General features: G+C 34.8%; 2 protein-coding genes across 10 annotated transcripts in view; one reads left to right on the top strand and one right to left on the bottom strand.

Moving 5' to 3' along the window:
- bicral (BICRA like chromatin remodeling complex associated protein) overlaps positions 1-21,660 on the bottom strand; it is a 201,240-nt gene that overhangs the window by 47,467 nt on the left and 132,113 nt on the right. The window lies entirely within an intron of this gene.
- Positions 11,158-21,660, top strand: part of prph2a (peripherin 2a (retinal degeneration, slow)) — a 23,775-nt gene continuing 13,272 nt past the window's right edge. Inside the window, exon 1 of the mRNA XM_062057248.1 lies at positions 11,158-12,176. Coding sequence (XP_061913232.1) covers positions 11,596-12,176 — 581 coding nt within the window. The 5' untranslated portion in view covers positions 11,158-11,595. The remainder of the gene's footprint in view (positions 12,177-21,660) is intronic.

The following is a 21,660-nucleotide window of genomic DNA, read 5'->3' as shown; positions in this document are numbered from 1 at the left end:
ATAACCCTAACCCTCTAAACCTGGCCCTAACCCTCTAACCCTAACCCTAACCAAATAACTCTACATTAAGTCTTTGTTACTTAGAATATGTTCCCCTAGTGTCCAAAAAACTCTAAATTAAGTCTTCGTTAGTTAGAATATGTTCCCCTAGTGTCCAAAAAACTCTAAATTAAGTCTTTGTTACTTAGAATATGTTCCCCTAGTGTCCAAAAAACTCTAAATTAAGTCTTTGTTACTTAGAATATGTTCCCCTAGTGTCCAAAAAACTCTAAATTAAGTCTTTGTTACTTAGAATATGTTCCCCTAGTGTCCAAAAAACTCTAAATTAAGTCTTTGTTACTTAGAATATGTTCCCCTAGTGTCCAAAAAACTCTAAATTAAGTCTTTGTTACTTAGAATATGTTCCCCTAGTGTCCAAAAAACTCTAAATTAAGTCTTTGCTACTTAGAATTTGTTCCCCTAGTGTCCAAAAAACTCTAAATTAAGTCTTTGTTACTTAAAAATATGTTCCCCTAGTGTCCAAAAACTCTAAATTAAGTCTTTGTTACTTAGAATATGTTCTCCTAGTGTCCAAAAAACTCTAAATTAAGTCTTTTTTACTTAGAATATGTTCCCCTAGTGTCCAAAAAACTCTAAATTAAGTCTTTTTTATTTAGAATATGTTCTCCTAGTGTCCAAAAAACTCTAAATTAAGTCTTTTTTATTTAGAATATGTTCCCCTAGTGTCCAAAAAACTCTAAATTAAGTCTTTGTTACTTAGAATATGTTCCCCTAGTGTCCAAAAAACTCTAAATTAAGTCTTTGTTACTTAGAATATGTTCCCCTAGTGTCCGAAAAACTCTAAATTAAGTCTTTGTTACTTAGAATATGTTCCCCTAGTGTCCAAAAAAACTCTAAATTAAGTCTTTGTTACTTAGAATATGTTCCCCTAGTGTCCAAATAACTCTAAATTAAGTCTTTGTTACTTAGAATATGTTCTCCTAGTGTCCAAAAAACTCTAAATTAAGTCTTTGTTACTTAGAATATGTTCCCCTAGTGTCCAAAAAACTCTAAATTAAGTCTTTGCTACTTAGAATATGTTCCCCTCGTGTCCAAAAAACTCTAAATTAAGTCTTTGTTACTTAGAATATGTTCCCCTAGTGTCCAAAAAACTCTAAATTAAGTCTTTTTTACTTAGAATATGTTCCCCTAGTGTCCAAATAACTGTAAATTAAGTATTTGTTACTTAGAATATGTTCCCCTAGTGTCCAAATAACTCTAAATTAAGTCTTTGTTACTTAGAATATGTTCCCCTAGCTTCCAAAAAACTCTAAATTAAGTCTTTGTTACTTAGAATATGTTCCCCTAGTGTCCAAAAAACTCTAAATTAAGTCTTTGCTACTTTGAGTATGTTCCCCTAGTGTCCAAAAAACTCTAAATTAAGTCTTTGTTACTTAGAATATGTTCCCCTAGTGTCCAAAAAACTCTAAATTAAGTCTTTGTTACTTAGAATATGTTCCCCTAGTGTCCAAAAAAACTCTAAATTAAGTCTTTGTTACTTAGAATATGTTCCCCTAGTGTCCAAATAACTCTAAATTAAGTCTTTGTTACTTAGAATATGTTCTCCTAGTGTCCAAAAAACTCTAAATTAAGTCTTTGTTACTTAGAATATGTTCCCCTAGTGTCCAAAAAACTCTAAATTAAGTCTTTGCTACTTAGAATATGTTCCCCTCGTGTCCAAAAAACTCTAAATTAAGTCTTTGTTACTTAGAATATGTTCCCCTAGTGTCCAAAAAACTCTAAATTAAGTCTTTTTTACTTAGAATATGTTCCCCTAGTGTCCAAATAACTGTAAATTAAGTATTTGTTACTTAGAATATGTTCCCCTAGTGTCCAAATAACTCTAAATTAAGTCTTTGTTACTTAGAATATGTTCCCCTAGCTTCCAAAAAACTCTAAATTAAGTCTTTGTTACTTAGAATATGTTCCCCTAGTGTCCAAAAAACTCTAAATTAAGTCTTTGCTACTTTGAGTATGTTCCCCTAGTGTCCAAAAAACTCTACATTAAGTCTTTGTTACTTAGAATATGTTCCCCTAGTGTCCAAAAAACTCAAAATTAAGTCTTTGTTACTTAGAATATGTTCCCCTAGTGTCCAAATAACTCTAAATTAAGTCTTTGCTACTTAGAATATGTTCCCCTAGTGTCCAAAAAACTCTAAATTAAGTCTTTGTTACTTAGAATATGTTCCCCTAGTGTCCAAATAACTCTAAATTAAGTCTTTTTTATTTAGAATATGTTCCCCTAGTGTCCAAAAAACTCTAAATAAAGTCTTTGTTACTTAGAATATGTTCCCCTAGTGTCCAAAAAACTCTAAATTAAGTCTTTGTTACTTAGAATATGTTCCCCTAGCTTCCAAAAAACTCTAAATTAAGTCTTTGTTACTTAGAATATGTTCCCCTAGTGTCCAAAAAACTCTAAATTAAGTTTTTGTTACTTAGAATATGTTCCCCTAGTGTCCAAAAAACTCTAAATTAAGTCTTTGTTACTTAGAATATGTTCCCCTAGTGTCCAAATAACTCTACATTAAGTCTTTCTTACTTAGAATATGTTCCCCTAGTGTCCAAAAAACTCTAAATTAAGTCTTTGTTACTTAGAATATGTTCCCCTAGTGTCCAAAAAACTCTAAATGAAGTCTTTTTTACTTAGAATATGTTCCCTTAGTGTCCAATAAACTCTAAATTAAGTCTTCTTTACTTAGAATATGTTCCCCTAGTGTCCAAAAAACTCTAAATTAAGTCTTTGTTACTTAGAATATGTTCCCCTAGTGTCCAAAAAACTCAAAATTAAGTCTTTTTTACTTAGAATATGTTCCCCTAGTGTCCAAATAACTCTAAATTAAGTCTTTCTTACTTAGAATATGTTCCCCTAGTGTCCAAAAAACTCTAAATTAAGTCTTTGTTACTTAGAATATGTTCCCCTAGTGTCCAAAAAACTCAAAATTAAGTCTTTTTTACTTAGAATATGTTCCCCTAGTGTCCAAATAACTCTAAATTAAGTCTTTCTTACTTAGAATATGTTCCCCTAGCTTCCAAATAACTCTAAATTAAGTCGTTGTTACTTAGAATATGTTCCCCTAGTGTCCAAAAAACTCTAAATTAAGTCTTTGTTACTTAGAATATGTTCCCCTAGTGTCCAAAAAACTCTAAATTAAGTCTTTGTTACTTAGAATATGTTCCCCTAGTGTCCAAAAAACTCTAAATTAAGTCTTTGTTACTTACAATATGTTCCCCTAGTGTCCAAAAAACTCTAAATTAAGTCTTTGTTACTTAGAATATGTTCCCCTAGTGTCCAAAAAACTCTAAATTAAGTTTTTGTTACTTAGAATATGTTCCCCTAGTGTCCAAAAAACTCTAAATTAAGTCTTTGTTACTTAGAATATGTTCCCCTAGTGTCCAAATAACTCTACATTAAGTCTTTCTTACTTAGAATATGTTCCCCTAGTGTCCAAAAAACTCTAAATTAAGTCTTTGTTACTTAGAATATGTTCCCCTAGTGTCCAAAAAACTCTAAATTAAGTCTTTTTTACTTAGAATATGTTCCCTTAGTGTCCAATAAACTCTAAATTAAGTCTTCTTTACTTAGAATATGTTCCCCTAGTGTCCAAAAAACTCTAAATTAAGTCTTTGTTACTTAGAATATGTTCCCCTAGTGTCCAAAAAACTCAAAATTAAGTCTTTTTTACTTAGAATATGTTCCCCTAGTGTCCAAATAACTCTAAATTAAGTCTTTCTTACTTAGAATATGTTCCCCTAGTGTCCAAAAAACTCTAAATTAAGTCTTTGTTACTTAGAATATGTTCCCCTAGTGTCCAAAAAACTCAAAATTAAGTCTTTTTTACTTAGAATATGTTCCCCTAGTGTCCAAATAACTCTAAATTAAGTCTTTCTTACTTAGAATATGTTCCCCTAGCTTCCAAATAACTCTAAATTAAGTCGTTGTTACTTAGAATATGTTCCCCTAGTGTCCAAAAAACTCTAAATTAAGTCTTTGTTACTTAGAATATGTTCCCCTAGTGTCCAAAAAACTCTAAATTAAGTCTTTGTTACTTAGAATATGTTCCCCTAGTGTCCAAAAAACTCTAAATTAAGTCTTTGTTACTTAGAATATGTTCCCCTAGTGTCCAAAAAACTCTAAATTAAGTCTTTGTTACTTAGAATATGTTCCCCTAGTGTCCAAAAAACTCTAAATTAAGTCTTTGTTACTTAGAATATGTTCCCCTAGTGTCCAAAAAACTCTAAATTAAGTCTTTGTTACTTAGAATATGTTCCCCTAGTGTCCAAAAAACTCTAAATTAAGTCTTTGTTACTTAGAATATGTTCCCCATACTAAAGTGTTACCAAAAACATATAACTTTGTCTTAAATTTGAAAAAAAAACATTTTATTTTTCACTAAAGAAGGGTTTGGCATATGAAACTGGTGGGGTTCAGTACCTCCAACAAGGTTAAGAACCACTGAATTGGAGCCTTGAATAGGTCAATAATACATAACATTGATTTTGATTCAGTATTGTTTTTGAGAAAAGACTGTTAAAATATTGAGGGATCCAAAGTGGCGACGCTCATAAAAGTGTTAATAACAAGTCATAGATTATTTTTTTATTTTCATGATTAAACCGCAAAATCAACTTTAGATCTATCAGTCAGTTAAAAGTTTTTAATAATTTTTTAATGTGATTTTTGGTTTGTTCCATGCCCTTTTTTGTCATAGAAAACGTATTTCATGGCAACTGCACAAAATATGCAATATTTCCCGACCAAAAATACTTCAAAGTGGAATATTTTTTTTAATGCAAAGCTTTGAAAAGGTCAATAATTCATAAGAACATCGATTTTGATTAATTATTGTTTTTTGAGCAATGACAGTTTTAAAGAAAAAGCCTGCATGGCAGCTTTGTGTTATCAGAGTCAGGAATGTCAGTAAAGTAAAACATTTAACTATAAAATAATAAATACATCAGAGAAAATAAAAAGGACTAAAATCATCCAACTCTCATGCTGGTTTAAAAGCCAGAGAGTAAAAATATGTTTTAAGACGTGATTTAAAACTCATTCAAGACGGAGCCGTCCAAGAGGGATGTTGTTCCAAAGTTTTGGAGCCACAGCAGAAAATGCACGATCACCTCTGGATTTTAAACGGGTTTTTGGGACGACAAGAAGAAAACTGATCAGCTGACCTCAGAGACCTTGTGGGGGTGTACATTTTTAAAAGGTCTGGCATATATTGTGGCGCTAATCCGTTAAAAGATTTAAAAACAAACAATATTTTAAAATGAATTCTAAAATGAACTGGGAGGCAGTGAAAGGGATGCTAAAATGTGTTCATGTTTTTTAGTGCCAGTTCAAAGGTGAGCAGCACCATTTTGGACTAACTGCGATCGAGCGATTGAGGCCTGCTTCATTCCAGCGTAGAGGCAGTTGCAGTAGTCCGAACGTGATGAAATAACAGCATGGATTACCCGCTCAAAGTTGTTCAAAGATAACTGATTTAATTTTTGCTAAAAGTCTTAAATGATAAAAACTAGATCGTACAACGGAGTTAATCTGATGTTCCAATTTAAAATCATTGTCAAACTTAAAGGCCTACCGAAACCCACTACTACCGACCACGCAGTCTGATAGTTTATATATCTATGATCAAATCTTAAGGGCCTACTGAAAGCCACTACTACCGACCACGCAGTCTGATAGTTTATATATCTATGATCAAATCTTAAGGGCCTACTGAAAGCCACTACTACCGACCACGCAGTCTGATAGTTTATATATCAATGATGAAATCTTAACATTGCAACACATGCCAATACGGCCGGGTTAATTTATAAAGTGACATTTTAAAATTCCCGGGAAATATCCGGCTGAAACATCGCGGTATGATGACGTATGCGCGTGACGAAGTCCGAGTAACGGAAGTTATGGTACCCCGTAGAATCCTATACAAAAAGCTCTGTTTTCATTTCATAATTCCACAGTATTCTGGACATCTTTTGCAATTTTTTTAATGAACAATGAAGGCTGCAAAGAAGACAGTTGTAGGTGGGATCAGTGTATTAGCAGCGGACTACAGCAACACAACCAGGAGGACTTTGTTGGAGCGCTAGCCGCGCTAGCCGCGCTAGCCGCCGACTTCACCTTGACTTCCTACGTCTCCGGGCCGCCAAACGCATCGGGTGAAGTCCTTCGTCCTTCTGCCGATCGCTGGAACGCAGGTGAGCACGGGTGTTGATGAGCAAATGAGGGCTGGCTGGCGTAGGTGGAGAGCTAATGTTTTTAGCATAGCTCTGTGCAGTCTGGTTGCTAAGTTAGCTTCAATGGCGTCGTTAGCACAGCATTGTTAACCTTCGCCAGCCTGGAAAGCATTAACCGTGTATTTACATGTCCACGGTTTAATAGTATTGTTGATTTTCTATCTATACTTCCCGTCAGGGGTTTATTTCTTTTGTTTCTATATGCAGTTAAAGCAAGATGCTATCACGTTAGCTCGTAGCTAAAGCATTTCGCCGATGTATTGTCGTGGAGATAAAAGGCACTGAATGTCCATTTCGCGTTCTCGACTCTCATTTTCAAGAGGATATAGTATCCGAGGTGGTTTAAAATACAAATCTGTGATCCACAATAGAAAAAGGAGAGTGTGGAATCCAATGAGCCAGCTTGTACCTAAGTTACGGTCAGAGCGAAAAAAGATACGTCCATCGCTGCCTCTCAAGTCCTTCACTGTAACGTTCCTCATCTACGAATCTTTCATCCTCGCTCAAATTAATGGGGTAATCATCACTTTCTCGGTCCGAATCTCTCTCGCTCCATTGTAAACAACGGGGAATTGTGAGGAATACTAGCTCCTGTGACGTCACGCTACTTCCGGTACAGGCAAGGCTTTTTTTTATCAGCGAGCAAAAGTTGCGAACTTTATCGTCGATTTTCTCTACTAAATCCTTTCAGCAAAAATATGGCAATATCGCGAAATGATCAAGTATGACACATAGAATGGATCTGCTATTCCTGTTTAAATAAAAAAAAATCATTTCAGTAGGCCTTTAACATTGCAACACATGCCGATACGGCCGGGTTAGATTAGTAAAGTGCAATTTTAAATTTCCCGCAAAATATTCTGCTGAAAACGTCTCGGTATGATGACGTTTGCGCGTGACGTCACGGATTGTGCGGACATATTGGGACAGCATTGTGGCCAGCTATTAAGTCGTCTGTTTTCATCGCAAAATTCCACAGTATTCTGGACATCTGTGTTGGTGAATCTGTTGCAATTTGTTTAATGAACAATGGAGACAGCAAAGAAGAAAGCTGTAGGTGGGAAGCGGTGTATTAGCGGCCGGCTGCAGCAACACAACCAGGAGGACTTTGAGTTGGATAGCAGACGCGCTACCGTGAGTACACAGCTTTGGCTTCCAAACATTTGATCGCTTGCCCGTACGTGCGTGCCGCTATGTGCATGTCACGTACGTAACTTTGGGGAAATATATGTGCTGTATGAACTTCACGGAGGTGAACGGTACTTTGGGCTGTGGGATTGAGTGTGTTGTGCGGGTGTTTGATTTGTATTGGCGGGTTATATGGACGGGAGGGGGGAGGTGTTTGTTATGCGGATTAATTTGTGGCATATTAAATATAAGCCTGGTTGTGTTGTGGCTAATAGAGTATATATATGTCTTGTGTTTATTTACTGATTTAGTAATTCCCAGCTGAATATCAGGTCCCACCCGCCTCTCACAGCATCTTCCCTATCTGAATCGCTTCCACTGCCCTCTAATCTTTCACTCTCACTTTCCTCATCCACGATTATTTCATCCTCGCTCAAATTAATGGGGTAATCGTCGCTTTCTCGGTCCGAATCGCTCTCGCTGCTGCTGGCCATGATTGTAAACAATGTGCAGATGTGAGGCGCTCCACAACCTGTGACGTCACGCTACTTCCGGTACAGGCAAGGCTTTTTTATCAGCGACCAAAAGTTGCGAACTTTATCGTCGATGTTCTCTACTAAATCATTTCAGCAAAAATATGGCAATATCGCGAAATGATGAAGTGTGACACATAGAATGGACCTGCTATCCCCGTTTAAATAAAAACATTTCATTTCAGTAGGCCTTCAAAACAAAGATTTGTGACTGTGGGTTTTAACCTTGGTGTAATGTTCATATTGTTGTTACTCAGCCAGCGTTTGTGGGTCTGATGGACCCGTTGCATTTGGTGGCTTTCAATGCCTCACAATCAAACACTTTTATGTTAAAATACTGAACAGATGTTTACCTTATCCCAATAAACATCTGTTCAGTATTTTAACATAAAAGTGTTTGATTGTGAGGCATTAAAAGCCACCAAATGCAACGGGTCCATCAGACCCACAAACGCTGGCTGAGTAACAACAATATGAACGTCGCACGGAAAATTTCTCTGCCAGTTTCTGCATCCCACAGGGATTCTTCTTTTGTGTTTCTGCACATGCGGTTCCCACACAAGGTTGCAACGTTGTTTGTCAACACTGTCTGCTCTCATTTTCTCGCACATTTCACCCTCTGATGTTCTGTGTATCTACACTCTGTCCTCCTCCTGTCTAGGACTGCTGTGTGTGTGTGTGGGTGGGTGCATGTGGTACACAGAACATCAATTTCCACACTTCTATTAGTCCATTGGACTCGGACATCTTATATGTAACAGAAATGTGTAGGGGTGGTGTATGGTGTGTGGTCATTAAATATGTATTCTGATATATGTTCTTCACAGAAAGTGAGCCAAAGTCAGTGAGTCTCAGTTTGAAAAATTAATTAATTGTATCATTTTTCTTTTAATAAAAAATGAAAATGGGTCCCACAGACCCGAACACCACACAAGGTGTTCGGGTCAAGGCATCAGGGGGTCCAGGTCACTGGGGGGAGCATTCTGTTGTACTTTTGAGCCAAATACAATAATTTCCGTCTTTTTCTCATTTTTAAGTTTAGAAAGTTTACCGCCAACCATGCTTTTATGTCCTCAAGACAATTTAAAAGTGATTTTAAACGTGTGTCCCTTTTCTTTTTCAAAAGGGACATAGATTTGCGTATCAACCGCATAAAGATGATATAATATATTATGTTTTGAATTTCAACCGTATGCTCTTTTATGGGTAGAGCGGCCGTGCCAGCAACTTGAGGGTTCCAGGTTCGATCCCCGCTTCCGCCATCCTAGTCACTGCCGTTGTGTCCTTGGGCAAGACACTTTACCCACCTGCTCCCAGTGCCACCCAAAATGGTTTAAATGTAACTTAGATATTGGGTTTCACTATGTAAAAGCGCTTTGAGTCACTAGAGAAAAGTGCTATATAAATATAATTCACTTCACAATTCACTTCACTAAGTTAAAGTCAAAGTACCAATGATTGTCACACACACACTAGGTGTGGTGAAATTCGTCCTCTGCATTTGACCCATCCCCTGGGAGGTGAGGGGAGCAGTGGGCAGCAGCGGTGCCGCGCCCAGGAATAATTTTTTGGTGATTTAACCCCCAATTCCAACCCTTGATGCTGAGTGCCAAGCAGGGAGGAAATGGGTCCCATTTTTATAGTCTTTGGTATGACTCGGCCGGGGTTTGAACTCACAAGCTACCGATCTCAGGGCGGACACTCTAACCCAGGGGTCACCAACCTTTTTGAAAGCAAGAGCTACTTCTTGGGTACTGATTAATGCGAAGGGCTACCAGTTTGATGCACACTTAAATAAATTGCCAGAAATAGCCAATTTGCTCAATTTACCTTTAACTCTATGTTATTATTAATAATTAATGATATTTACACTTAATTGAATGGTTTAAAAGAGGAGAAAACACGAAAAAAATGACAATTAAATTTTGAAACATAGTTTATCTTCAATTTCGACTCTTTAAAATTCAAAGTTCAACCGAAAAAAAGAAAAGAAAAACTAACTGATTCGAATCTTTTTGAAAAAAAAAAAAAAAAAAAATTTATGGAACATCATTAGTAATTTTTCCTGATTAAGATTAATTTTAGAATTTGGTTGACATATTTTAAATAGGTTAAAATCCAATCTACACTTTGTTAGAATATATAACAAATTGGACCAAGCTATATTTCTAACAAAGACAAATCATTATTTCTTCTAGATTTTCCAGAACAAAAATTTTAAAAGAAATTCAAAAGACTTTAAAATAAGATTCAAATTTGATTCTACAGATTTTCTAGATTTGCCAGAATATATTTTTTTAATTTTAATCATAATAAGTTTGAAGAAATATTTCACAAATATTCTTCGTCGAAAAAACAGAAGCTAAAATGAAGAATTGAATTAAAATGTATTTATTATTCTTTACAATAAAAAAAATAAATTTACTTGAACATTGATTTAAATTGTCAGGAAAGAAGAGGAAGGAATTTAAAAGGTAAAAAGGTATATGTGTTTAAAAATCCTAAAATCATTTTTAAGGTTGTATTTTTTCTCTAAAATTGTCTTTCTGAAAGTTAAAAGAAGAAAAGTAAAAAAATAATGAATTTATTTAAACAAGTGAAGACCAAGTCTTTAAAAATTTTTCTTGGATTTTCAAATTCTATTTGAGTTTTGTCTCTCTTAGAATTAAAAATTTCGGGCAAAGCGAGACCAGCTTGCTAGTAAATAAATACAATTTAAAAAATAGAGGCAGCTCACTGGTAAGTGCTGCTATTTGAGCTATTTTTAGAACAGGCCAGCAGGCTACTCATCTGGTCCTTACGGGCTACCTGGTGCCCGCGGGCACCGCGTTGGTGACCCCTGCTCTAACCACTAGGCCACTGAGTAGGTTATTCTATTCCACAAATGGCCCCGGGTCACACTTTTGACACACCCGACTTAGAACTTTCTTAAGATCCGACGGTGCAAAATGTAAATTCTTGCAATTTTTCAACTGGTTTTACCATTTTGAACATTTGATCCAAAAGACTTAGTTCCATTGTTTCTTCGAGTATACTGACGATGCTTAATTGACTCCACCGGTTAAGACGTGGGCTTTGCATTGAACTTGCGGACCTGTACCTGTGGATGGATCCTAGCCTGGAATAGCTTCCATGTTGTCATGTTTCAGAACGTCTCTTATGATCCCCAGGAGCTCCGAGGGAGTCCAATCAAGGTGCAGTCAGGGCGACCACGTGAACAGTCAAACCAATTAAGGCCCCGGGCAGCAGCTTCGAATCAGGCTCATCTTGTGGAGGGGGATTTTTTTTTGCAAATTGGATCAGGGCCGCTTACAGGAGCTTAGCATGACGTACTGCAACTTTGAATGTAATCGTGAGGATCCTCAGCAATCCTCCCGGAGAAACACCACCGTCGGCGTCACCGGTGTTAAACGCGGTAAACTGGGAGTTCTGGGAACGATGGGCGAGGCGGTAGCTTTGGGAGAATAACACGCTTGAGCTCCACGGGGGTCCTCCTGGATCCTTTTTCAATGCTTGGTGCCGGGGGATGGATTACAGACTGAGTTGACCCACCAAAGAAGACTGTCTGGGCAAAAAGGACTGTTTTGTTCAACTCAAACTTTTGGATCTCGATTCCTTTCAGACAGGCAAGGACACGTCTCATTGAACGATGGCTTTGATGAAGATTAAGTTCGACCTGAAAAAGCGAGTAAAGCTCGCCCAGACCGTCTGGTTCCTGTTCTGGTTCGCCGTAATGGCCGGCGTGCTGGTCTTCAGCATGGGCCTCTTCTTCAAGATCGAGCTGCGAAAGCGCTCGGAACTGATGGACAACAACGAGAGCCACTTCCTGCCCAACCTGCTCATACTGATGGGCCTGCTCGCCTGCGCCATCAACGCCTTCGGAGGCAAGGTCTGCTACGACTCGCTGGACCCCACCAAGTTTGTCAAGTGGAAGCCCATACTGAAGAACTTCCTGATGGTCTGCGTGGTCTTCAACGCGCTGCTGGTGGTGACGGCCCTCTTGTGCTTCGTGATGAGGATCCCGCTGCAGTTCACGCTGGCCGAGGGCCTGAAGAACGGCATGAGGTACTACAAGGACACGGACACGCCGGGACGCTGCTACATGAAGAGGACCCTGGACCTGATGCAGAGCGAGTTTCGTTGCTGCGGAAACAACAACTACAGGGACTGGTTCGAGATCCAGTGGGTCAGCAACCGTTACCTGGACTTCAGCGCAAAGGAGGTCAAAGAGTAAGTGACATCATAACGTTATGAATTTGACGTTCCATGGCGCTGGTGGCTATGAGACCGAGTTCGGTATAAGTGGATTTGGGGTGAAGGTAGGTCAGGACTAAGGATTAGCATGCCAGAAATGGGGACGGCAAGAGGGATGTGGGTGGAGAGGTTACTAGGCAGGTTTCCTGGGTGGGTGATTAGAGGGGTCAGGCCAACACAAAGTGGAATTTAAAGCACACGTCAATACCCTCACTCACAGGCCGAAACATTAGGTCAGGGGTGTCCAACTTGTTTTCATCGAGGGCCACATCGCAGTCAGAGGGCCGCTTGGAACAGTGAATGTAAGAATATAATAATAATAATAAAGTACTAATAAAGTATTGTCACACACACACGAGGTGTGGCGAAATTATTCTCTGCCTTTGACCCATCACCCTTGATCACCCCCTGGGAGGTGAGGGGAGCAGTGAGCAGCAGCGGTGGCCGCGCCCGGGAATCATTTTTTGGTAGTTTAAGCCCCAATACCAACCCTTGATGCTAAGTGTCAAGCAGGGAGGTAATGGCTCCCATTTTTATAGTCTTTGGTATGACTTGTCCGGGGTTTGAACTCACAACCTACCGAATATAAAAGTATAATTGCCTAATTATATTACTGCCTATGCATTTGGTTATTTGATTTTTGTACGTACTTTGAAATCGTAAGTCACACTTTACAGTTCACACTTTCATTGTTTTTTTTGTTTGTTATACATTTCCATGATCAGAAAGGAGCAGATGGAAGAATAATAATCTTATATTTATTTGCCCCCTTTTTTAAACACAAATTATTTTAAATGACTTTATCACTGTTCCCTCCACCAACATACTTTAAAATTTCCGTTCAAGTATTTTCACAATGACACGTCCTTTCAAAATCAAAAATCAGTTTGATATAATGCCAGTTGTCTCTTTTTGTAACTCTTTTTAAATTCAAAAATATTCCTGCAACTTTTTAAGTCTTTCTTCAGATAATTCCGTGCTTTAACACCAGCAACAGACAAGCACATTTGTTTCAAGTTTGTTTGCGCACTGCAAAAAGTCAGTGTTCAAAAACAAGGTAAGAAAATACAAGAAATGAGGGGTATTTTACTTGAACTAAGCAAAATTATCTGCCAATAAAACAAGAACATTTGGCTTGTCAAGACTTTCCAAGACAAGTAAAATTAGCTAACCTCAATGAACCCCAAAATACCTTAAAATAAGTATATTCTCACTAATAACAAGTGCACTTTTCTTGGTGGAAAAAACAAATATGAAACTTTTTTTCTCAGTATGTTGAAAACTATTCTTAAATGAAGTAAATGCTAGTGCCATTATCTTGACATATTGATATGCGCTCGGCATTACATTTCTTAAAATCAGCAAATTTATACTAAAAAAATATACATATATATATATATATATATATATATATATATATATATATATTTACAGCCCGACCCACGGGCAATTTTTTTAATTGTAATTTTGAAGAATTTATTTGAATGTGTTTTCTGTTCAAAATTGTTTGAAATGTCAAATGTTTAAATATTAATTGTCAGTTTACTGTACTGTGCCAACTGTACTACTATAGGAGTACATCTTTTCTATTGTTTCATTGAAAATAAAACAGCAAAGTCCATTTGGCTGTCATCTGTTTTAATTATGAGACACAATTGTGTCAAAGTCATGATTTTTTATTTCAAATTATTACTTTAAAAAAGTAGTTTTATACTTGTGAGTGTTGATGACACAGCTTTGCAACAGTTGATATTCTAGTTTCAAGCATGTTTTACTCAATATAGGTCATCAAATCTCAGCAACAAGCTGTAATGTCTTACTGAGATCATTTAGGACCAAAACACTTAAAACAAGTAAAACACTCTAACATAAAATCTGCTTAGCGAGAAGAATGATCTTAGCAGACAGAAAATAAGCAAATATCACCCTTATTTGAGATATTTAATCTTACTTAGATTTCAGTTTTTACAGTGCGCTCTTGGATGTTTAAAGTCATACGGCCTTCTGTGATTCTCATCTTCAGACGTGAACACAAATAACTTTTGTAAGTCCTTCGGAAGAACTTTATTTCTAGCTTTGAACATCACTAATAGAGTATGCAATCTAAAATGTCTTTTAGTTTAAATAACCCTGACCTAATGAAGAGTAATTCCTATATCCTACTTTAAAAATAATACGAATTATTCTTTCCTGTAAATGAAAGAAAGGCATTATGTTGCTGTGATATGTGTTTCCCCATATTTCTGCACAATAATTGAAATAAGGTAGAATAATTGATCCATATAACATTCTCGTTGTATTATACAGGAAACTGTATTTAACCCTGTTCAAAATAAATACGCTTTTAGATACCTTATTTTTCACATGCAATATATGAGTTTTCCATGTCAACTTTTCATCTAGGATGACCCCAAGTCAAGATGACAAGTAGAAATTGAAGTATTTATTGTTATTTTTACAAACTATCATATACCGGTAGTATATAATATTTAGGGGTGCTAAAAAATGTTTTTTTTTATCACATTTGAATCCTGATTTTTGTTAGTAATTTTCAAAAATCGAATTTATTGTATTTTTTTAAAAACATTCCTTAAAAAAACATTTTCTAGGCCATCTCTATGCTTACTTGGTGCACGTATGTGTCATACATCAGCAACCAAAAGGAGGTTTTGTAACCTGGAAGCTGTTTTGTTAAGGTGTTGTTATTATTATACCAAATAATACATTGCAAAAATCGGTTTGAATCGAGAATCGTGTTGATTAGAGTATCGGTTATGAATCAAATCCTCACCCCAGGAATCAGAATCGAATGGCGAGGTGCCCAAAGATTCACACCAATAACAAGTGAATATTTGTACATACAGTACAGGCCAAAAGTTTGGACACACCTTCTCATTTTAATGCGTTTTCATGACGATTTACATTGTAGATTGTCACTGAAGGCATCAAAACTATGACACCTGTGAAGTGACAACCCTTTCAGGTGACTACCTTTTGAAGCTCATGGAGAGAATGCCAAGAGTGTGCAAAGCAGTAATCAGAGCAAAGGGTGGCTATTTTGAAGAACTAGCATATAAAACATGTTTTCAGTTATTTCACCTTTTTTTTTGTTAAATACATAACTCCACATGTGTTCATTCATAGTTTTGATGTGACAATCTACAATGTAAATAGTCATGAAAATAAAGAAAACGCATTGAATGAGGAGAAGGTGTGTCCAAACTTTTGGCCTGTACTGTATATCAAAGTTTAAAACATATGAAATGTCAACTATTACATACATTTTCTTCTGTCAAAATGGAAACAATGAAAACATTTAGTAAGAATGATGAAGTATGTATATATATGTATATATATATATATATATATATATATATATATATATATATATATATATATATATATATATATATATATACACATACATATATATATACACACACACATACATACATATAAATATATATATACACATACATACATATATATATATATATATACATATATATATATAAACATATATATATACATACATATATATATACATACATACGTATATATATACATACATACATATATATATACATACATACATACATACATACATACATACATATATATATATATATATATATATATATATATATATATATATATATATATATATATATATACACTTTTTTAAAATTATTATTTATTATCTGTTTATATTCTTTTAATTTATTTCTGATTATTATTAATAATTTCTGATTATTATTTATTTATGCTTTATTTAATTGATTTATCTGTAAATATAATTTTTATTTTGTTTTACTGCTGTTTCTTTCTTTTGGGTGGGGGCTGGCATCGTTGGGATATAAACAAAAAAATATTTTGACATTTAGGGCAGACAACAGATATATGACGTATGTAAATATGATGTAATGGATAGGAATGTCTGATGCTGGATGTCAATAAAAATTAAATGGAAAAAAATACAAATAATTGCCATGTAAAATCGCTAATGCTAATCACATGAGCATCGAGCGAGCTACTTTTGAGCGCTGTCTTTCAGGCATATTTGCTTTTTTGGTATGTAAAATTTAGTAATTGGGGAATTTTTGCTAACATAGATTGAGAGTCATCTTATTTATATGTTTTTTTATTGCTTGTTTTGGATATTTGTAAGTTATTGACTTTCCAATTAAAATGGTAAAAAAAAAAAAGGAAAGATGAAGTATCCACATTATTCCCAGGCTTTCACGGGCCACATTAAATGATGTGTCGGGCCGGATGTGGCCGGGGGCCTTGAGTTTGACATGTGTATTAGGTACACATGTACAATACTAATAGGATTACATGAACACAAATGATGACTGAAACTTGTGTAAGAGGTATTCATGCATATGGAGAGTGGTTTTTTGTTGAGTTTAGTTTGTGGCCGGGCTGTTTTAGTCCCTCCATCATGACTGGAAAATCAAGGGGATTAGTGCGTCGAGCATCAGTGTCCTGTCCAATCAGCCCCGCCGGCCTCTGGAGGAAGGGTAAAGCTAAAGCTAATTTGCAGAGCTTTTACAGCTTTGCCGTGCAGGAGAAAGTTGTGCGATGACGCTTCAGTCCACAGTACCAACAGGGTGCCGTGTTGTTAAAGAACATTTAAAAAAAAAAAAAGTTTATGAAGCCAAAATGTGTTTGTGGTTCAGCGTAGTTGACCCCCTCTCAACCCTGCAGCTTCTGTGTTTCTTTTGTAAACAAAGAGCTTTAGCAGGTTTGATCGTGGATTAAGATTTTTCTCCGACCCACGACTGTCAATCACACGCCCTGCACACTTTCAATTAGTTTTTATGTGAAACGACATAATGTTCGGTTTAATTTCATACTTGAGTCATTCATTTAGATCATTAATGCATGACGTACGTATTAACTACTAACAATAGTGCAACCCACAGGGGTCAAACTCAAGGCTCGCAGGTCAGATCTGGCCCATCATATCATTTCATATAGCCTGCAAAAGCCTGGAAATAGCATGCATCAATAAAGTACTTTATCTTTTCTTATTAAATGTATTTGTTCTTTCCAACTTAGCAGACAAATATACATGCATGCATGCAGTTGCATGTGTGATGTGTGAATCTTTCGGCCCCCAACAATTTGATCTGATTCCAATTCCTGGGGTGACAATTCGATCAATACTCAAATCAAACCGATTCTTGCAATGTATTATTTGGTATAATAATTTTAATGAAACTTTTTCAAAGCAGGTTACAGGTTAGAAAATCTCCTTCTGGTTGCCTGAAGATGGCTTGAAAACGTATTCTTATTTTTTTTTTTAAATTTTAAAATAAATAAATAAATAAAATAATATATATATATACAGTATATATGTATATATATATACATATATATACATATATATGTATATATATATACATATATATGTATATATATATACATATGTATGTATATATACATATATATATGTACATATATATATATATATACTTAAATAAATACACATATACATATATATAAAATACATGTGTATATACACATATACATATATATACACACATATACTGTACACAAATATATATATATAAATATATATATGTAAATAAATACACACATACATATATATAAATAAATAAATACACGTGTATATATACACATATACATATACACACACATATATATATATATACATATATATATATATATATATTAGGGCTGCAACTAACGATTAATTTGATAATCGATTAATCTGTCGATTATTACTTCGATTAATCGATTAATAATCGGATAAAAGAGACAAACTACATTTCTATCCTTTCCAGTATTTTATTGGAAAAAAAGCAGCATACTGGCACCATACTTATTTTGATTATTGTTTCTCAGCTGTTTGTACATGTTGCGGTTTATTTAAAAAATAAAAATAAATAAATAAAAATTGCCTCTGCGCATGCGCAAGACATAGATCAAACGAATCGATGACTAAATTAATCGCCAACTATTTTTATAATCGATTTTAATCGATTAGTTGTTGCAACCCTAATATATACAGTATATATATACAGTATATATATATATATATATATACATATATATATATATATATGTATATATATACAGTATATATATATATACACACACACATATATATATATATATATTTGTAAATAAATACACACATACATATATATAAATAAATAAATACACATGTGTATATATACACATAAATATATACGTATATATACACATAAATATATACGTATATACATATATATATATATATATATATATATACATACACATACACATATATATATGCATATATATATATATATATACGTATATATACACATAAATATATACGTATATACATATATATATATACATACACACATATATATGCATATATATATATATATATATATATATATATATATATATATATATATATATATATATATATATATATATATATATATATATATATATATATATATATATATAATTTTATTTTTAAACTTTATTATTTTCTTTTATATCAATTTTTGAAAATGATGAATCGAATTTGAATCGGGATGAATAATAATCTTGATTCTGAAGTGAATCGCAACATTTTTTTGTGAACCCCTACTTTTTTGTTAAAATAACAATAAATACTTAATACTGCCTTACGATATCCAAAAAGTTATCCATCAAATCTAACACTGTAAAACTTTACAGTAAAATTTCTGGCGACTGAGCTGCCAGTTTTTCACCGTAGAAAAACGGTGGTAAAGTTGTACTATTTACAGTAATACACCGTAAAAGCAACACCCATAGATTTTACGGTTAAAAAAAAATGGACTCCAATTTCTAAGGTGACGGAATGGATTCTCGCAATGCTTTTTTTGGTATAATGATTATTATCAAACTCTTACAAAACTGGTTACAGGTAAGAAAAGCTCTTTCTGGTTGAATGGAGATGGCTTAAAAACATATTTAAAAAAAATATTTAGACACACCTCACACATCTCATTCAATGTGTTTTCTTTATTTTCATGACTATTTACATTGTAGATTGTCACATCAAAACTATGAATGAACTCATGTGGAGTTATGTACTTAACAAAAGAAGGTGAAATAACTGAAAACATGTTTTATATTCTAGTTTCTTCAAAATAGCCACCCTTTGTTCTGATTACTTTTTCGCACACTCTTGGCATTCTCTCCATGAGCTTCAAGAGGTAGTCACCTGAAATGGTTTTCACTTCACAGGTGTGCTTGAAGCTCATAGAGAGAATGCCAGGAGTCTGCGAAGCAATAATCAGAACAAAGGGTGGATATTTTGAAGAAACTAGAATATAAAACATGTTTACAGTTATTTCACCTTTTTTTTGTTAAGTACATAACTCCACATGTGTTCATTCATAGTTCTGATGTGACAATCTACAATGTAAATAGTCATGAAAATAAAGAAAACGCATTGAATGAGGAGAAGGTGTGTCCAAACTTTTGGCCTGTACTGTATTTTTTTTTTTAACACATTTTTTTAAATTAAGAATCGATTTAGAATCCTGATGTGTAAGAATTCAAGTGAATCGATTTGTTTGTGCATCCCTACCGTTTTTACATCTCCAGTACTATGCTGTAAAACAGTGTACAGTGGGGACGGCGTGGCGCGGTTGGGAGAGTGGCCGTGCCAGCAACCTGAGGGTTCCTGGTTCGATCCCCAGCTTCTACCAACCTCGTCACGTCCGTTGTGTCCTTGAGCAAGACACTTCACCCTTGCTCCTGATGGGTCGTGGTTAGTGCCTTGCATGGCAGATTCCGCCATCAGTGTGTGTGAATGTGTGTTGTGAATGGGTGAATGTGGAAAATAGTGTCAAAGTGCTTTGAGTACCTTGAAGGTAGGAAAGGGCTAAACAAGTATAACCCGTATACCGTATTTTTCAGAGTATAAGTCGCACCGGCCGAAAATGCATAATAAAGAAGGAAAAAAACATATTTAAGTCGCACTGGAGTATAAGTCGCATTTTTTGGGGAAATGTATTTGATAAAAGCCAACACCAAGAATAGACATTTGAAAGGCAATTTAAAATAAATAAAGAATAGTGAACAACAGGCTGAATAAGTGTACGTTATATGAGGCATAAATAACCAACTGGTATGTTAACGTAACATATTATGGTAAGAGTCATTCAAATAACTATAACATATAGAACATGCTATACGTTTACCAAACAATCTGTCACTCCTAATCGCTAAATCCCATGACATCTTTTACGTCTAGTCTCTTACGTGAATGAGCAAAATAATATTATTTGATATTTTACGCTAATGTGTTAATAATTTCACACATAAGTCGCTCCTGAGTATAAGTCGCACCCCCGGCCAAACTATGAAAAAAACTGCGACTTATAGTCCGAAAAATACGGTACATTTTACAGTATATTTCTGCAGACTGAGCTAACAGTTTTTTTGCTGTAAAACCACATTTCTTTTCAAAGTGTACGTAAAGAAATATAATAATGAAATGCATAGGCAATTGTGTAACAATATCATGAGGAAAATTCTAATACATTTCTATTAGAGATGTCCGATAATATCGGTCTGCCGATATTATCGGCCGATAAACACGTTAAAATGTAATATCGGAAATTATCGGTATCGTTTTTTTAATTATCAGTATCATTTTTTAAATATTTTTATTTATTAAATCCGCATAAAAAACACAAGATACACTTACAATTAGTGCACTAACACAAAAAACCTCCCACCCCCATTCATTCACACAAAAGGGTTGTTTCTTTCTGTTATTAATATTCTGGTTCCTACATTATATATCAATATATATCAATACAGTCTGCAAGGGATACAGTCCGTAAGCACACATGATTGTGCGTGCTGCTGGTCCACTAATAATACTAACCTTTAACAGTTAATTTGACAAATTTTCATTAATTACTAGTTTCTATGTAACTGTTTTTATATTGTTTTACTTTCTTTTTTATTCAAGAAAATGTTTTTAATTTATTTATCTTATTTTATTTGATTCATTTTTTGAAAAAGTACCTTATCTTCACCATACCTGGTTGCATAATAATGTGTTAATTCCACGACTGTATATATCGGTTGATATCGGTATCGGTTGATATCGGTATCGGTAATTAAAGAGTTGGACAATATCGGCATATCGGATATCGGCAAAAAGCCATTATCGGACATCCCTAATTTCTATTCACTGTTACAAGTGACCATCTGAAGGCTGCCTTAAGGCTCAGTGGCCACATGCGTGGACAGCACCTTTTAGCTCTTATTTCCAAAATTGTGTACACTACTGAATTGGGGTCTTATGGCCGCTTATGTGGACACTTATACTGCCATCTGGTTGGTGTCAGAAGAGTATTACATACAATGGAATTTGGGAAAAATAAGAATTAGCATGTCACTAAACATGAAGTACACGTTTGTGTACTTATGGACTAAGTACATC

This window comes from Entelurus aequoreus, linkage group LG08 (assembly GCF_033978785.1).
Source record: "Entelurus aequoreus isolate RoL-2023_Sb linkage group LG08, RoL_Eaeq_v1.1, whole genome shotgun sequence".
Taxonomy (NCBI): Eukaryota; Metazoa; Chordata; class Actinopteri; order Syngnathiformes; family Syngnathidae; genus Entelurus; species Entelurus aequoreus.
Note: the sequence above shows the minus strand (reverse complement) of the source record. Positions and strands in the feature narration are given on the sequence as shown.